Consider the following 14594-nt stretch of genomic DNA (forward strand, 5'->3'; position numbering starts at 1 on the left):
GAAAATTGGAACACTAATGCATTGCTGGTGGAGTTGTGAAATGATCTAACTATTTCAGAGAACAATTTGGAACTATGCCCAAAGGTCTATAAAAATGTGCATACCCTTTGATCCAGCAATAGCACTTCTAGGGCTGTATCCCAAAGAGATCATACAAATGGGAAAAGGATCCACATGTACAAAAATATTCATAGCAGCTCTTTTTGTGGTGGCTAAGAATTGGAAATTGAGAGGATGCCCATCAATTGGGGAATGGCTGAGCAAGCTGTGGTATATGAATGTAATGGAATACTATTGTGCTATAAGAAATGATGAACAGGCTGACTTCAGAAAAACCTGGAAAGACTTGTATGGTCTGATGCTGAGTGAAGTGAGCAGAACCAAGGGAACATTGTACACAATAACAGCCACATTGTGTGATGACTAATACTGATAAACTTAACCCTTCTCAGCATAACAAGGATCTATGACATCTCCAGAGGCCTCGTGATGGAAAATGCCATCCACATCCAAAGAAAGACCTATGGAAGATGAATTGGTATCAATTTTTTTTCTCTTCTGTTGAGTTTTGTTTCCTCTTTCTGATGATTCCTCCTATTGGTTTTAATTTTTACTTACAACTTCACTAATGTGAAAATATGTTTAATAGGAATGTAAATGTATATCCTATATGAGATCGTGTGCTGTCTTGGGGAAGGTGGTGGGGAGGAAGGGGGAGAAAAATTTTAAACTCAAAAGCATATGGAAGTGATTGTTGATAAATCAAAATAAATTAATTTTAAAAAAAAAGAACAACTAAATGACTCAGCAACCCTATGAGTCCTAGCTCACTCTCATGGCCTCCTCAGTCAAAGCTGAACCTTATATTTATTCCAAAATCATCAGGATCAATGTGTTAACAAAACCTTAATTCATGAGTTATTGTTCTTATCTTACACAGGTCAGTGCCTGCACTGAGTGACTAGATATGTATTTATGTAGCTCTGATTATGCATATACTATTTTTATTATTGTTTGTGTTAGACACAATTTTTCTGTAGTTTGCCTCCTTTATTAGATTATGAGTTTTTCAAGGTCTCAGACCTGGTATCTTCTTTCTTTGTAGCTTTCCTATTCATGAAGTCAAGTACTCTCTACTCAACACACAATCAGCATTATTCTTTGATTATCTAAAGTTTGGGGGGTAGGGGGAAGGCTATAAAAGTGCTGGACTGTGGGAGAAGATTTGTTAGACAGTCTCCAGTTAATATCCTAGTTAAATATTTCTAAATGCCTACATGATGAGGAGGGAAGATAGAGAAGACAAGGATAACTCATAGGTGGATTTTCAACTAAGAGAAGAGAGCATACAACCAATGAAGGTGCATGGGAAATGCAAGAGTTGAGATGCAATCATCAGGAAACTTTTTGGCTCTGAGTGCCAGTAATGAGACTATACAATACCCAACAGACTTAATTACATGGATGAAGAGGAGAAAAGAAAGGGTCAAGAAGGAGAAAGGGGGGACATAAAGAGCAAGGAGTGGCATAGAGAAGGCCACCAATGATGGACTAAGATTATACTGTTGGCTTCTGACCACAGGCTACCTACCTTTGAATTAAATTTTCCTGGACCACTAATAGTATAATAATTATTCCCCAAGAAGCCTCTAGAGAATGTAAAAGTTCAAGGAGGAGGTTCCCCTTCTAAGTTCTCTCCCAGGAGAAATTCTGAATTCTGTGGATAAGTTCACTTACCTTGACAGTATACTTTTCATGGCTGTACACATAGATGATGAGGTTGATGCACACGTTACCAGATCTACCTCAGTGTTTGGGAGACTCCAAAGGAAAAGTGTGGAAGAAATGAGGTATTATACTGACTACCAAACTGAAAGACTACAGAGCCATTGTGCTGACCTCAATGTTGCATATCTGTGAAACCTGACAGCAAACCAGCGCCATGCCAGGAAACTGAATCGCTTCCATTTGAATTGTCTTAGGAAGATTTTGAAGATCACCTGGCAGTACAAGGTACTGAACACTGAGGTCCTTTCTTGAGCTGAACTACCAAACAGTCCAAACTGTCAAACTCTACTATGGAGAGCACAGTTCAGATGGGCTGGTCATACTGCTAGAATGCCAAACATACATTTACCTAAAAAATTATTTTATGAACAACTCACACAAGGCAAGCACTTATACAGGGGTCAGAAGAAGCAATACAAGGACACTCAACATCTCTCTGAAGAACTCTGGATTGTGGGAGACAATGGCACAGGACTACCCAGTGTGGAGTGCCCACATCAAATAAGGTACTATGCTCTTCAAGCAAAGCAGAATTTTGTTAGCTCAAAAGAAACGTGAGATGTGCAGACCTAGACATTTCCACTTCAAATGTTCATGTGGACTATCTGTGCCGGACCCGTGGTAGAGCCTTCAGAGCTTATGTTGGTCTCATTAGCCACAGCTGGACACACTATACCTTGACCCCAACATAGTCATGTAATGTTGGCCCTCTTAGAGCAAGAAGGACAACCACCACCCAATCTTCCCCTGCATGTATGTCTGGGGTGTTTCTTTGGGCAGCAGGCTAGAAAAGAGACCCAGAATTTACATTTACAAAACAGAGTCTATCTAGAATTCCATGTTTTTAACTTAGTGTGTGTGTCATTCAATCCCTTTGATAGTCTGGTGAAGCCTACGGACCCCTTCTGAGAAAATTTTTTTAAAAAATCTTAATTGAAGGAAATGCTGAATTTCAGCTAGAGATTAGTGAAAATAAAAATTAAGTTTTCTTTCCCATACAAGTTTATGGAGCCCCTCTGAAATCTTAACCATAAGTTAAGACCTCCCAATCTAGAATGAAAATTGCCACAATCCCATTTTGGAACTTAAAAGACTATTCCAAAAGAGCATCTCTCCCTTCCATTTACAATCTGTCTTTCTTCCTCCTTCCAGGCTGGCTTCTCATGTCACGCTTTGTGCTTCTTGCTTCACATTTTCTTCACAGTATATAGGAAACAGGAGGCTCATAGCAGAGAGGGGAGTGTCTAAGAATTTGAGTATAGTCACGCTGTGGGCATACCAGCCTCTCCTCCAACACACACCTGTGAACATTTTTATCCTGGTGAAATCACATTAAAATATCAGCAAGAGCAGTTTTGAAGAGAAAAAGAAAGGAAAGGGGAGGAGAGAAAAGAAAGGGGGAAAGGAAGGGGCTAAGAGGAAGAAGAAAGGAATTGTTGCTTAGGCAGCTATATTAGTCATGCCTGCATTGCTTTACTACCAGGTAGGGACTATGAGCAGATTGTGCTTAAGCCTCTTAGGGGTTGGTTGTTTTGTCGTGGTTTTATTTTTTTTTGCAGGAGGAGGGGTGTTTAGTGTGGCTACCATCACCTCCTTTTCCTGTTTATCTCCAGACAATGGGTCCCTTTCGGGGCCAGTGCTCTGAATTGTTGTATCTCAGGGATAATCCACAGAAAATGATCTGTGAAAGAGTTAAAAAGAGTTCCACCAGCCCTTGTCCCCTCCCCCCAAAAGCTAAAGCTGGTTTAACCTTTCAAGAATCCACAATGATAGTCAAAATCGACAAGACTCACTTTAAGCTCATACAGTATACTGCTGTGCTTGAGCTTGGCAGTTGACTCGTCTGTGATACAGAAGTCCCAGCCAGCAAAGATTTTGTTACAGTAGCTCTGATACTGTTCTTCACTTCGCACCAAGTTTTGCTTGAATCCTTCCACAGACCTGTTAAAAAAAAAAAGATGAATATGTAGTCTGCCATAAAGGACCTAACTGATGGTTGTCTTAGTCCCCCATCATGTCTATGCTCCCAGGCATGCTTAATTCTACTTCCTGGCCCTTCTCTTGCCGGCCCCTAAGCTGCTGCACTCATGCCCTCTAACCCTCCCGCATCCCTTTCCAACTTTGGAATCATAATTAAATCACCTCAGAATATGAGCTCTGGAGTTAGAGGATCTAGGTTCAAATCCTACCTCTGACATTTAGTACTTTTGTGACCTCCAGCAATTCACTTAACCTTCCTGGGCCTCAGTTTCCTCACCTGTTAAAAAAAAAAGGAGGTTGGACTAGATGGCCTCTGAGATCCCTTTCAGCTCTAGATTTGTGTTCCTATGAATTGTCATTGCTCCAGGAAAGGGTTTAACAATCTATTCTCTTAAGGCTCCACTCACTATCCTCATAACTTTCCAAATCAAAATATCCCACCTTAGTCATCACTCTCCTATATGTGTTGTCTTCCCTTATTAGAATGCAAGCTCTTTGAAGACAAGGACTTGGTTTTTTGTGTTTGTATCCCCAGTGTTTAGCACCACGTCAGGCATACAGCGCTAAATAAATATTTTCCTTCCCTCCTTCCTTCCTTTCCTTTCTTCCTTCCATTCAATAGAAAGAGCTTGTTGTTCAGTCATTTTCAGTCCTGTCTGACTCTTCGTGACCCCATTTGGGGTTTTCTTGGCAAAGACACTGGAGTGGTCTACCATTTCCTTCTCCAGCTCATTCTACAAACAAGGAACTGAAGCAAACAAGGTGAGGTGACTTGCCCAGGGTCACACAGCTAGTAAGTGGCTAATACCACACTGGAACTCAGGTCTTTATGACTCCAGGTCTAGTACTCTATCCACTTCACCACCTAACTGCCCCAGAAATAGAGCACTTTCTATTATCTCCATGGAAAAATTGCAAAATTGTTGCCCTTTTAAAAGCTAAAATTTCTTGCGTTTTCTGAAACTATTCAACGACCTATTTGATCCAATTTAACAAAACTTATTCAGACTCAACTAGACACTGTGTTTGACACTGAGAATGCCAAGATGAAAAATGACACAGTCCCTTGAGCCCAAGGAACTTTTATAATATATTGGGGGTGGAGAAAAAAGTGGAACAGGAAATGAACGCAAATAAATATGCAACAAGGTAGAATGTGATAGGAAGGCAAATAAAATATTCAGACAGAATATGCTAGGAAAATTTGAGGAGAGATTCCATGCTTTGATTCATGTGATTCATGGAAGAGGAAGCTCCTGAGTTGAGGCTTGAAGGAAGAGGAGGATTTTAAAATGGTGGAGATGAAGAGGAAGAGAGAGTACATTCCACATTTGAAAGATCACAGGATTTCAAGATGGAAGGGACCTTGGAGGCTATATCTAGTTCAAACTGTGCCTGAATATGAAAAATTCTCTACAATATATCAGACAAATAGTCACTCAGTTTCTACTGGGATGATGAATATGGAGGGGCACCATGGTATAGTGGAAAATGAACCAGCTTTGAATACAAGCTCTGCCAATGACCCATACTGGCTATGTGACCTTTGGAAAGTCATGTAACCTCTCAATAACCTGTGCAACTATCTAAAACTATAAATTGCAAAGATGTGGACCTACGTTGGAAGAGGGAATTCTCTCATCTGGGAGTTCCCTATGCCAATGAAATCAAAGGACCAGATACTATCCCTATGTGAATGGGAATATCAGTGCAAGCCAAATGCACTGAATGCCCCATTTACATCAGTGGAAATGTCTTTCTCCTTTCATGTTCCAGAGTCATTATAACCTTCAGGGTCACAATGCAAAAAAAATAAAGCAAAACAAAACAAAATGCTAAAATTCAATTATATATGAGGGTTCTTAACTTGGAGTCTATGAACTTTTTGTTTTAAAAACTGCATTTCAATATAATTGGTTTCCTTTGTAATATTATTTACTTTATGTATTTGAAAACTTTCTTCTGAGAAGAAATCCACAGGTTTTACCACATTGCCAAAAGTATCCATGATACAATAAAGGTTAAGAACCCTCAACATATATATAGATCAATAGAAAGCTTATGCAATTAACTGGGGACATTAAGAAATATCAAAGAATTTTAGAATGATAACACATCTTTGAGATCATCTAATCCAACCCTCTCAATTGTTGCTTGCTCATCAACTCCACCTTTACAAATGATGCCCAGGAAGGAAAAGTGTTGTTCTGCACAGATGCCCAGATTTCTTTGACAGGATCACCCACCTTGGGTTAATGGAACCTCTTGCCTGTGATCTTGGCTTCAAAATGCAGCAGTCTTGAGAAATAAAGAAACAATAATGTAGTAGAATTTACCTTTTCACTATCCAGAGAAGACTCAATGCCAAATAAGCCACTGTGCTCAGCAAATAGGCGAGGGGCAAATCATATGTGAAGTTTTTGAATTTTACCCCATCTACAGTATAATGGCCATAAAACAGGCTGGTCCATTCCAAGAAACCCTGAATAAAATAGGGCAAAGGGCACAGTGTGAGATTATCTCCCTAAAGGGTTAAAAGGGTCAGTAACCAGAGCTATTCTGATCTAGAAAAGTTCTTCCTACTAAGCCTTGCCAAAGGACTCCAGTTCAGTCTTGGGGAGAGAACTCATTTTTCCATTTCTGTGTACATTAGCCAGAAAGGCAGTGCAGTAGAAAGAGAACCAATCTAGGAGAAAGCAGACTTAAGCTCTAGCCTCATCCTGCTATTAGCTAGCTTTGTGACCTTGAGCACTTCAGACCTCTGGACTTGTTCTTTCCTTAGTCAAATGAGGGAGTCAGACCAGATGATGTCTAAGGTCCCTTATGACTTTAAGAGGTTTACTGCTTTGAGGTCAGTCAGTCAGTCAACAAGCATTTATTAAACACTGACTATGTGCTGAGCATTATGCTAAGTTCTGGGAATATAAAGAAAGTCAAAACTCTTTTCCCAGACTGTTTACTTAATCTGAAGAACAGAATCATCATAGTAACAACAATATTATCAATAAAAATAATAATAGTAGCATTTGTATAGCACTTTAAGATTTGCAAAGCACTTTACAAATATCTCATTTGATCCTCACAACCACCCTGGGAGTGCTATTAAAGTCTAAGAAAATCTCAATAACAAATGATAGGATACTTATTTATTCTTCTAATTCTACCTTCTTTTTCAACTCAGGGAAAGGAGATGGGCAACCAGTGAGAATCTGATATCTGCTTCTCTCTTCTCACCTGGGAAGGATAGCTCATAGTTTGCAGTTCTACATTTTGATATTTCTCTAAGCTGTAAGCTTGAAGTTTGTTCAAGAGGAAAGAAACCTGGAGGGTGGGGATGCTGCTTTGGTTTGTTTAGAAGATGAAAAGATGGATTAGTTGCTGTACTTGGATTTAAGCAAGGGAAAGCAATGGAACTTAATGTTGGCCAATCAATGAGAGGGCAAAGTGATTTGGGGTTAAGGCTGGTCTTTATGAAAGAAAGAAAAAAAGTTTCAGAGATTATAATTTACATTCCCTTTGGGTAGGGCACCTGCAGGTAAGGGTGTGATGTCCTATGTGGACAGAGGGCAGGGAGAGGGGGAAAGGGAGAAGGAGAGAGAGAGAGAATACTTACAGTGCCTGAAAGCAAATCTATCATATAAGTATAGAAGTAAATGAGTCCAGTACTATTCATTGGGTATACTTTGCATCGCATATCTGTTTAAAAAAAAAAAAAGCAAAAATTATTTCTTAAGGGAGAAGTGAATGAATAAAAGGCTAGGTGAAAAGCATCTATCCTATTTTCAAAGATAGGCCTAGCTTATGATTCTATTCTGATGGTACATTTCTTGTCCTACTGCATGAGATGGTGTTTTCTTAGGCACATGAACACCCCAGAAAACAAGGTATGGGTTTGGGAATTATCAAATTATCTGTTAAATGACTCACCTACTTCATTAGAAGGGACAATCAGGAAGGTGCTGTCAGTAATCTTGTACTTGGTAAGGATGATTGGGAGCAAAATAAACAAAAAAATGATAATAAATATCACCAAGTTCAATATGACCAAGAAGCGAAGGAAGGAGAAATAAGACTGAATTCCTGTGCCAAATTTTCCTGGAAAACAGAAAAGCAAACCCCAATTAGCAGGAATATTAATCCAAATGGATCAATGAGGATCTGGTATCCTAAGAAATGGCTAGGGTTAAAGGTTGGGGTGATGGTCAAAAAAAAAAAAGGGTTGGGGTGATGGGAGAAGCAAAGAGATAGGTGAAAAGAATTACTTTTTGTTTTTTCTTTTAAGTGCTTTAATTTCCTTCCCCTGCTTCTGAATATCACCCCTGCTCTCCACCACACACACTTTTTAAAATTTAATAAAGCAAGCATCTATTGAGCTCCTGTTAATACCAGATACTATGCTAGGAAATAGAGAAACAAAAACAAAATTGAAATAATCCCTACCCTCAAAGTGAGTATATTCTATACATGGCCTTAGAAGGAAAAGAAAATCTCATATTTGAACACCCTTCCCCCTTTCCTCCTGCCGTTCCCCTACAAGTTTTTAAGTTGGTAGGAACGTAGAATGTGGAGGGTGAAAATAGGAGAGACCATATTTTATTGTGTTTCTTTGCAATATTCTACCTTAATTCCTAACTTTATGGGATACTACCATTATTATAAAATGTTTCACTTATTTGCCTTTTTTTACTATTTCTATCTCCCTTCACTAAGGTAGTTTCTGGTTCTGAGAAGTTTCTTGCAGCAACTCTGGCAATAATAACAATAGTTAACATTTATGTAATGCTTACTATGTGCCAGACACCAGGCTAAGCACTTTACAAATATTCACCCATTTGATCCTCATAAGAACCCTGAGAGGTAAGTGCTATTATTATCCCCAATTTACAGATGAGGAAACTGAGGCTAAGCGACTACATACAGCTATCACCTGAGGCCAGATTTTAACTTGAGAGTTCCAGACTCCAGGCTCACTGCTCTCCCTATAGTAGCACCTAGTTGGCCCAAAACTTGGAGGAGCTTGAAGATGAGGAGAGGTCGAGTGTATAAAGCTGAAAAACAACTTTCTCTGTTGTGCATTTCTCACCATGAATGATAATCTCCAGTCTCCTCCAACATGGTATTGGAAGGAATGTTGGGCTCAGAGTCAGAACACCTGATTTCATCTCCCTGAGTATCAGTGTCTGCATCTTAAAAAATGGAGATGGTAATAATATCTTCCTGACCTTACAAGTTGTTTGCAGGAAAAGTACTTTGTAAACTTTAAAACACTTCTGCAATATAAACAGAGGTGTGGTGGTGAATGCTTAACAATTGTCTCTGGGGGGAAATGTGCCCACAAGGTCCTTTTAAATTTCATTTACATCATTAACATTTACTTCATCACTTTCTCAAGTCAATGAAACAATAAATCAAGTCGTGATTGGTAGCAGTTTGCTGGATTTCTGAGGCGTCAAAGCTCACCCTGAATATTCCACAATGGGCTCTCATGAGCCATAATAATCTGGGTCCTGTGTACAGCTAAATACAATCAGATTTAGAGCTGGCAGAGATCTTAGAAGTTACCTCATCCAGTGCTCTGGTTCTACAGATGTGGAAAGCACAGATGAAAGGGAGGGGGGAAATGATCACACATACAGTCTAGTGGCAGTCAGGATTCGTATTCACATCTTTTGTTTACAAATTCAACACTATTTTCACTGAACTAGTTAATATTAAAAGCAAAAGTAACAATAATAACACAAATAAATAATGCAAGTAGAAATACTTTGCTAGTGTTATCCTGAAAACCGGTCACTCTTGGTTTCACTGACATCATTCTTGCGTGATGTGTATTTGACATCAATAATAAGGGACTATTCACATTATAGCTAGGGCAGCTAGGTGGTGCAATGGATAGAGCCCTGGGTCTAGAGTCAGGAAGATCTGAGTTCAAATCCAGCCTCAGGTACTTACTAGCTGTGTGATCGTGGGAAAGTCACTTAACCCTGCTTGCCTCAGTTTCCTCATCTGTAAAATAAGCTGGAGAAGGAAATGGCAAACCACTCTAGTGTCTTTGCCAAGAAAACCCCAAATAGGGTCACCAAGAGTCAATGACTCAACAGCAATAAATCCACATCATATTAAAATATGATCCTTATATAGTGCCTTCAACCCTGATATGGCCCTAGTACTAAAAAGTGAACCCTCAGTGAATGAGAAACATAACCTTCATTCACCATAGGGAACACTGGGGACATAAGCCGCTTGTCTAAAATAACATGCAGCAGACATGTTAAAATTTGTGTTTAGTGAAACACCTGGCAAACAGTCTTTCCTCCTGGGATTTTAGCAGGGGCAACTCACTGAGCTAGTGAGTAAATCTACAGACACAAGAAGCAAGAGGATAATGTGTGGGCTGAGAGAGCACAGGAGGGGATCAATTGCCCTCCAAGATTGAAGGTGTTTCAGGGGAAGGTGCCCACAGTCCCCTAGGTCTCATTACACCTGGGGAAACATACCATTCTCCAAAAGCCAATTAGAAAGAGGCTCTGATTTCTCCCACCTTCTGTTGGTTTTATTCCCAAATTAGGGTTAGACCAAGAAAGAAGATCAAGACAACAGAACAGGAGAGATTATAACAATAACAATAACAATAATAATAATAATAATAATAATAATAAATTTGTCAATAAGGTACAGTTTATAATCAAAAAAGGGATAGAGAGGAAAACAGATGATACAAACAGATGCACAAACAAAACTAATGCAATTCAAATGAAAAGGGAACATAACTGGGGAAAAAATCTTTGAAGCAAGTATCTCTAAGAAAAGTTTCATCAAAGTGAAGTGAGCAGAACCAGGAGGACGTTGTATATAGTAACAGCAATACTACACAGTAATCAACTGTGAAATGACTTAGTTATTCTCAACATTGCAACAATATAAGACAATTCCAAAGGACTAATGATGAAAAATGCTATCCACATCCAGAGAAATAACTGATGGAGTCTGAATACAGATCAAAGCATACTATTTACTTATTTTGTGGTGTTTGGGGTTTTGTTTTATTTTTCTGGTCTGTGTTTTCTTTCACAACATGACTACCATGGAAATATGTTTTGCATGATTGCACATATATAACCTATATCAAACTGCTCACTGTCTCAAAGACAGAAGAAGGAAAGGAAGAAGGGAAACCTTTGGAACTCAAAATTTCAGAAAACGAGTGCTGATTGTTTTTACATGCAATTGCGGAAAAAATATTATTCAAAAAAAGTTTTATTTACAAGATATACATGGAACATATTCAAATGTATAAGAATAAGAAACATTCTCCAATAGTGAAATGGTCAAAGGACATGACATAAACTGGTAGTTTTCAAAGGAAGAAAACAAAGCTTTCAAAACTGTACAAAAACAAGTTACAAATCTTAAATAGAGAAATGCACATTAAAAGAAGGCTGAAGAGGCAGCTAGGTGGCACACTGGATAGAGCACCAGCCCTGGAGTCAGGAGGACCTGAGTTCAAACGTGGCCTCAGACACATAACACTTACTAGCTGTGTGACTCTGGGCAAGTCACTTAACCCCAATTGCCTCACAAAAAAAAAGAAGAAGAAGAAGAAGTCTGAGGTTCTACCTCACAGTCATCAAATTCACAAAGATAGTAAGAGGAAAACGACAAATGTTAGAGGGCCTTCAAGAAAACAGGCAGACTGTGCACTGGTGATGGAGCTGTGACTCGATCCAGCCATTCTAAAAAGCAATTTGGAACAATGCCCCAAAAGTCACTAAACCATACATATGCTTTGACTCAGTTATAGCACTATGAGGCCAATACTCCAAAAAGATGTTGAAAGAGAAAAAAGGACCTACCTGTTTCAGGTTAACTCAAAATTGGAAACTAAAAGTATGCCCATGATCAGGGAATGGCTAAACAAATTGTCCATGAATGTAATGTATTATTATTGTAACATAAATGACAAAATGGACAGTTTCAAATGAAACTGTGAATATATCAATGAAATGATGAAATATGAAATGAACAGAACTAGGAAAACAGTTTATACAATGACATTATGAAGAAAAACAATTCGATGGATTTACCTATATGTACAAAAATATTTATAGCAGCTTTTTTTGTGATGGCAAAGAATTGTGAGCCAAGGATGCCCATCAATTGGGGAATGACTAAACAAATTGTGTACATGATTGTGATGGAATGCTATTATGCTGTAGAAATGATGAAGAAGATGGTTTCAGAAAAACCTGAGAAGATGTACATGAACTGATGAAAGGTAAAGTGAGCAAAACCAGAACGATATCTATAGCAATAGCAATATTGTAATGATCATCAATTCTGAAAGACCCAGCAACCAATCAATACAATGATCCAAGACAATTCCAAAGGATTCATGATGAAAAATGATGTCCATGGGGGGCAGCTAGGTGGTTCAGTGGATAGAGCACCGGCCCTGAAGTCAGGAAGACCTGAGTTCAAATCCAGCCTCAGACACATAACACTTACTAGCTGTGTGACCCTGGGCAAGTCACTTAACCCCACTACCTAGCTAAAAAAAAAAAGAAAAATGCTGTCCACCTCCAGAAAGAGAACTGATGTGCTCAGTGCAGATTAAAGCCTATTTTTTTCTCTTTATTTTTCTTGCTTCTCTCTCTCCCTCTCCCTCATTTTTTTTGGTGGGGGGGAACCAACATGGCCACCATGTTTCGCATAATTTCATATGTATAATGAGTATCATATTTCTTGCCTTCTCAAGGGGGAAGGGATAGTAGAAGGAGAGAATTTGGAACTGAAAATTAAAAATTAAATTAAAAAAGTGAAAAAGCAGGGCAGCTAGGTGGCGCAGTAGATAGAGCACTGGACCTGAAGTCAGGAGTACCTGAGTTCAAATCTGGCCTCAGACCAAACACTTGACACTTACTAGCTGTGTGACCCTGGGCAAGTAACTTAACCCCAACTGCTTAAAAAAAAGGGGAGGAGGAAAGTGCTGTATTTAAAATGCAGAATAAGATAAAATTTTAGACATTGACAATGAAGGAACTTGTTTTACTGAGCTATATGTTTATAATGAGGGTTTTCTTTTTCTTTCTCATGGGAGGAAGAGAGAGGGAATAGGTGAGAGAGATAAATGCTTTTGAAAATAAATAAGTGGATGGATGGATAGATGGGTGGTCAGGTATGTACATATACATATTTAGGTACACACATATGTATGTATCTTTTTCTTTCTTTCTTTCTTTCTTTTTTAGGCAATTGGGGTTAAGTGACTTGCCCAGGGTCACACAGCTAGTACATGTCAAGTGTTTGGTCTGAGGCTGCATTTGAACTCAGGTCCTCCTGACTTCAGGGCAGGTGCTCTATCCACTGTGCCACCTAGCTGCCTATGTATCTTAAAATTAAAGAAAGAAGCAGATCACTCCCCACAAAAAATTCCCAGTGAGAACCTGCCCTCCACCTCCCAACATTACTTTCCGAATAAAAATTCCATGAGCAGTGCTATTCAACCATACACAACACATCAATACCCTCTATGCTGCGAATGTCATTTTTCCACAGTTCCAAGTGGGAAGCTAGCTCCTTGGCCTCTTCAATAAATCTTTTCCATGACTTGGTGCTGTACTGTTTCCACTGGTCCCATTCCGATAAATATTTGACCTGGGCCTCCTGAATTTCCCTAAGTTAATAAAAATGGTAAAAAGATAACAGCAAAATTACATAATTTTGAACTAATATGTATATCTAAGGAATAGCTAGAGGACACAAAAATCTGTGTAATTTTCCCCCCTAAGAACACTATTTCCAGGTAAGATGGTATCATGCAGGAATATAGCCCAACTTCTTTTCCTAAGGCAAACAGAGGTAGCAATTTTTTCAGTGTTTAAACTGGCTCAAATCCATTCCAGCTGGTGAGGCAATATTAACAAAAATTGGGGCACTTGAAGCAGCCTGGGATATCTGAAATCCTATTAGAAATGCCAGAATGTCAGAAACTTCTGGGTAATAAATGAATCACAAGGACAAGACTGGACATTTTCTTTCATTCATTCATTCAACAAATATTTATTGAATGCCTATTATATGCAAGGAATATGTGGTAATATAAAGATGTGTAAGATAATGTCTCAGGTTGTATTAAGGGAAATGTAGTTAGAGTCTGGGTCAAAAAGAGACTTTAAGAGGTTAACTTTGATTCTCAGGCTGACCTCATCCTTCCTTTAATGTTTTTAAATGCATAAAATACATAAGATTACAAAGAAAACCAAATGTATTTAAATAGTTTATACATACATACATACATACATATATATATATATATATATATATATATATTTTTTTTTTTTTTTAAGATCACAAACTCCAAGTTGGAAACTTCTGCTCTATTAGATTCCAATGCGTTTTTCCATTCTTGGTTTACAACTCATGTTCTTAATCTTTGCCTTAAGGAAGCTTCTTTATAGAAAAGGTATCTCAGTAGAACCAGACCTTTTTTGGCATCTTCATAAAAGCCAAAAACAAGAGGAATCTGCTTATCTACCCACCTATATGTTAGATGACTGACCTGGCTTTATTTAGTATTCAGTACCTAACACCCTTAGTTTGTAGAGCTGAACAGCTAAATCCACCTAAGCTCCTGATGACCCCCTATCAATAAAGGAATTTGTTAAGCAGTGAAGGGTATTTTAATTCTCAGAGACAAAAACACCAAGACACAGAACAAAACTCAGAGAGAAAGGAAAAATTTTAAAAACAAAAACAGAAAGAAGGGAAAATACAAGAGGAAAACAGAAAGAAGATAAGAACCTATATAACAGGACACAGAGTGACAT

The 14594-nt window shown here is 38.5% G+C and overlaps 1 protein-coding gene across 1 annotated transcript in view; it reads right to left on the minus strand.

Annotated features, from left to right (window-relative positions):
* The window catches only part of TMC7 (transmembrane channel like 7), a 72344-nt gene that overhangs the window by 33508 nt on the left and 24242 nt on the right, over positions 1 to 14594 (minus strand). The window contains exons 3-7 of the mRNA XM_020965398.2: positions 13293 to 13441; positions 7696 to 7863; positions 7382 to 7464; positions 6105 to 6250; positions 3582 to 3729 (exon numbers count right to left, since the gene is read on the minus strand). Of these exons, the coding sequence (XP_020821057.1) occupies positions 3582 to 3729; positions 6105 to 6250; positions 7382 to 7464; positions 7696 to 7863; positions 13293 to 13441 (694 nt within the window). The remainder of the gene's footprint in view (positions 1 to 3581; positions 3730 to 6104; positions 6251 to 7381; positions 7465 to 7695; positions 7864 to 13292; positions 13442 to 14594) is intronic.

The sequence above is a fragment of the Phascolarctos cinereus genome, unplaced genomic scaffold, assembly GCF_003287225.1.
Source record: "Phascolarctos cinereus isolate Bilbo 61053 unplaced genomic scaffold, phaCin_HiC Scaffold_4;HRSCAF=312, whole genome shotgun sequence".
Classification (NCBI taxonomy): Eukaryota; Metazoa; Chordata; class Mammalia; order Diprotodontia; family Phascolarctidae; genus Phascolarctos; species Phascolarctos cinereus.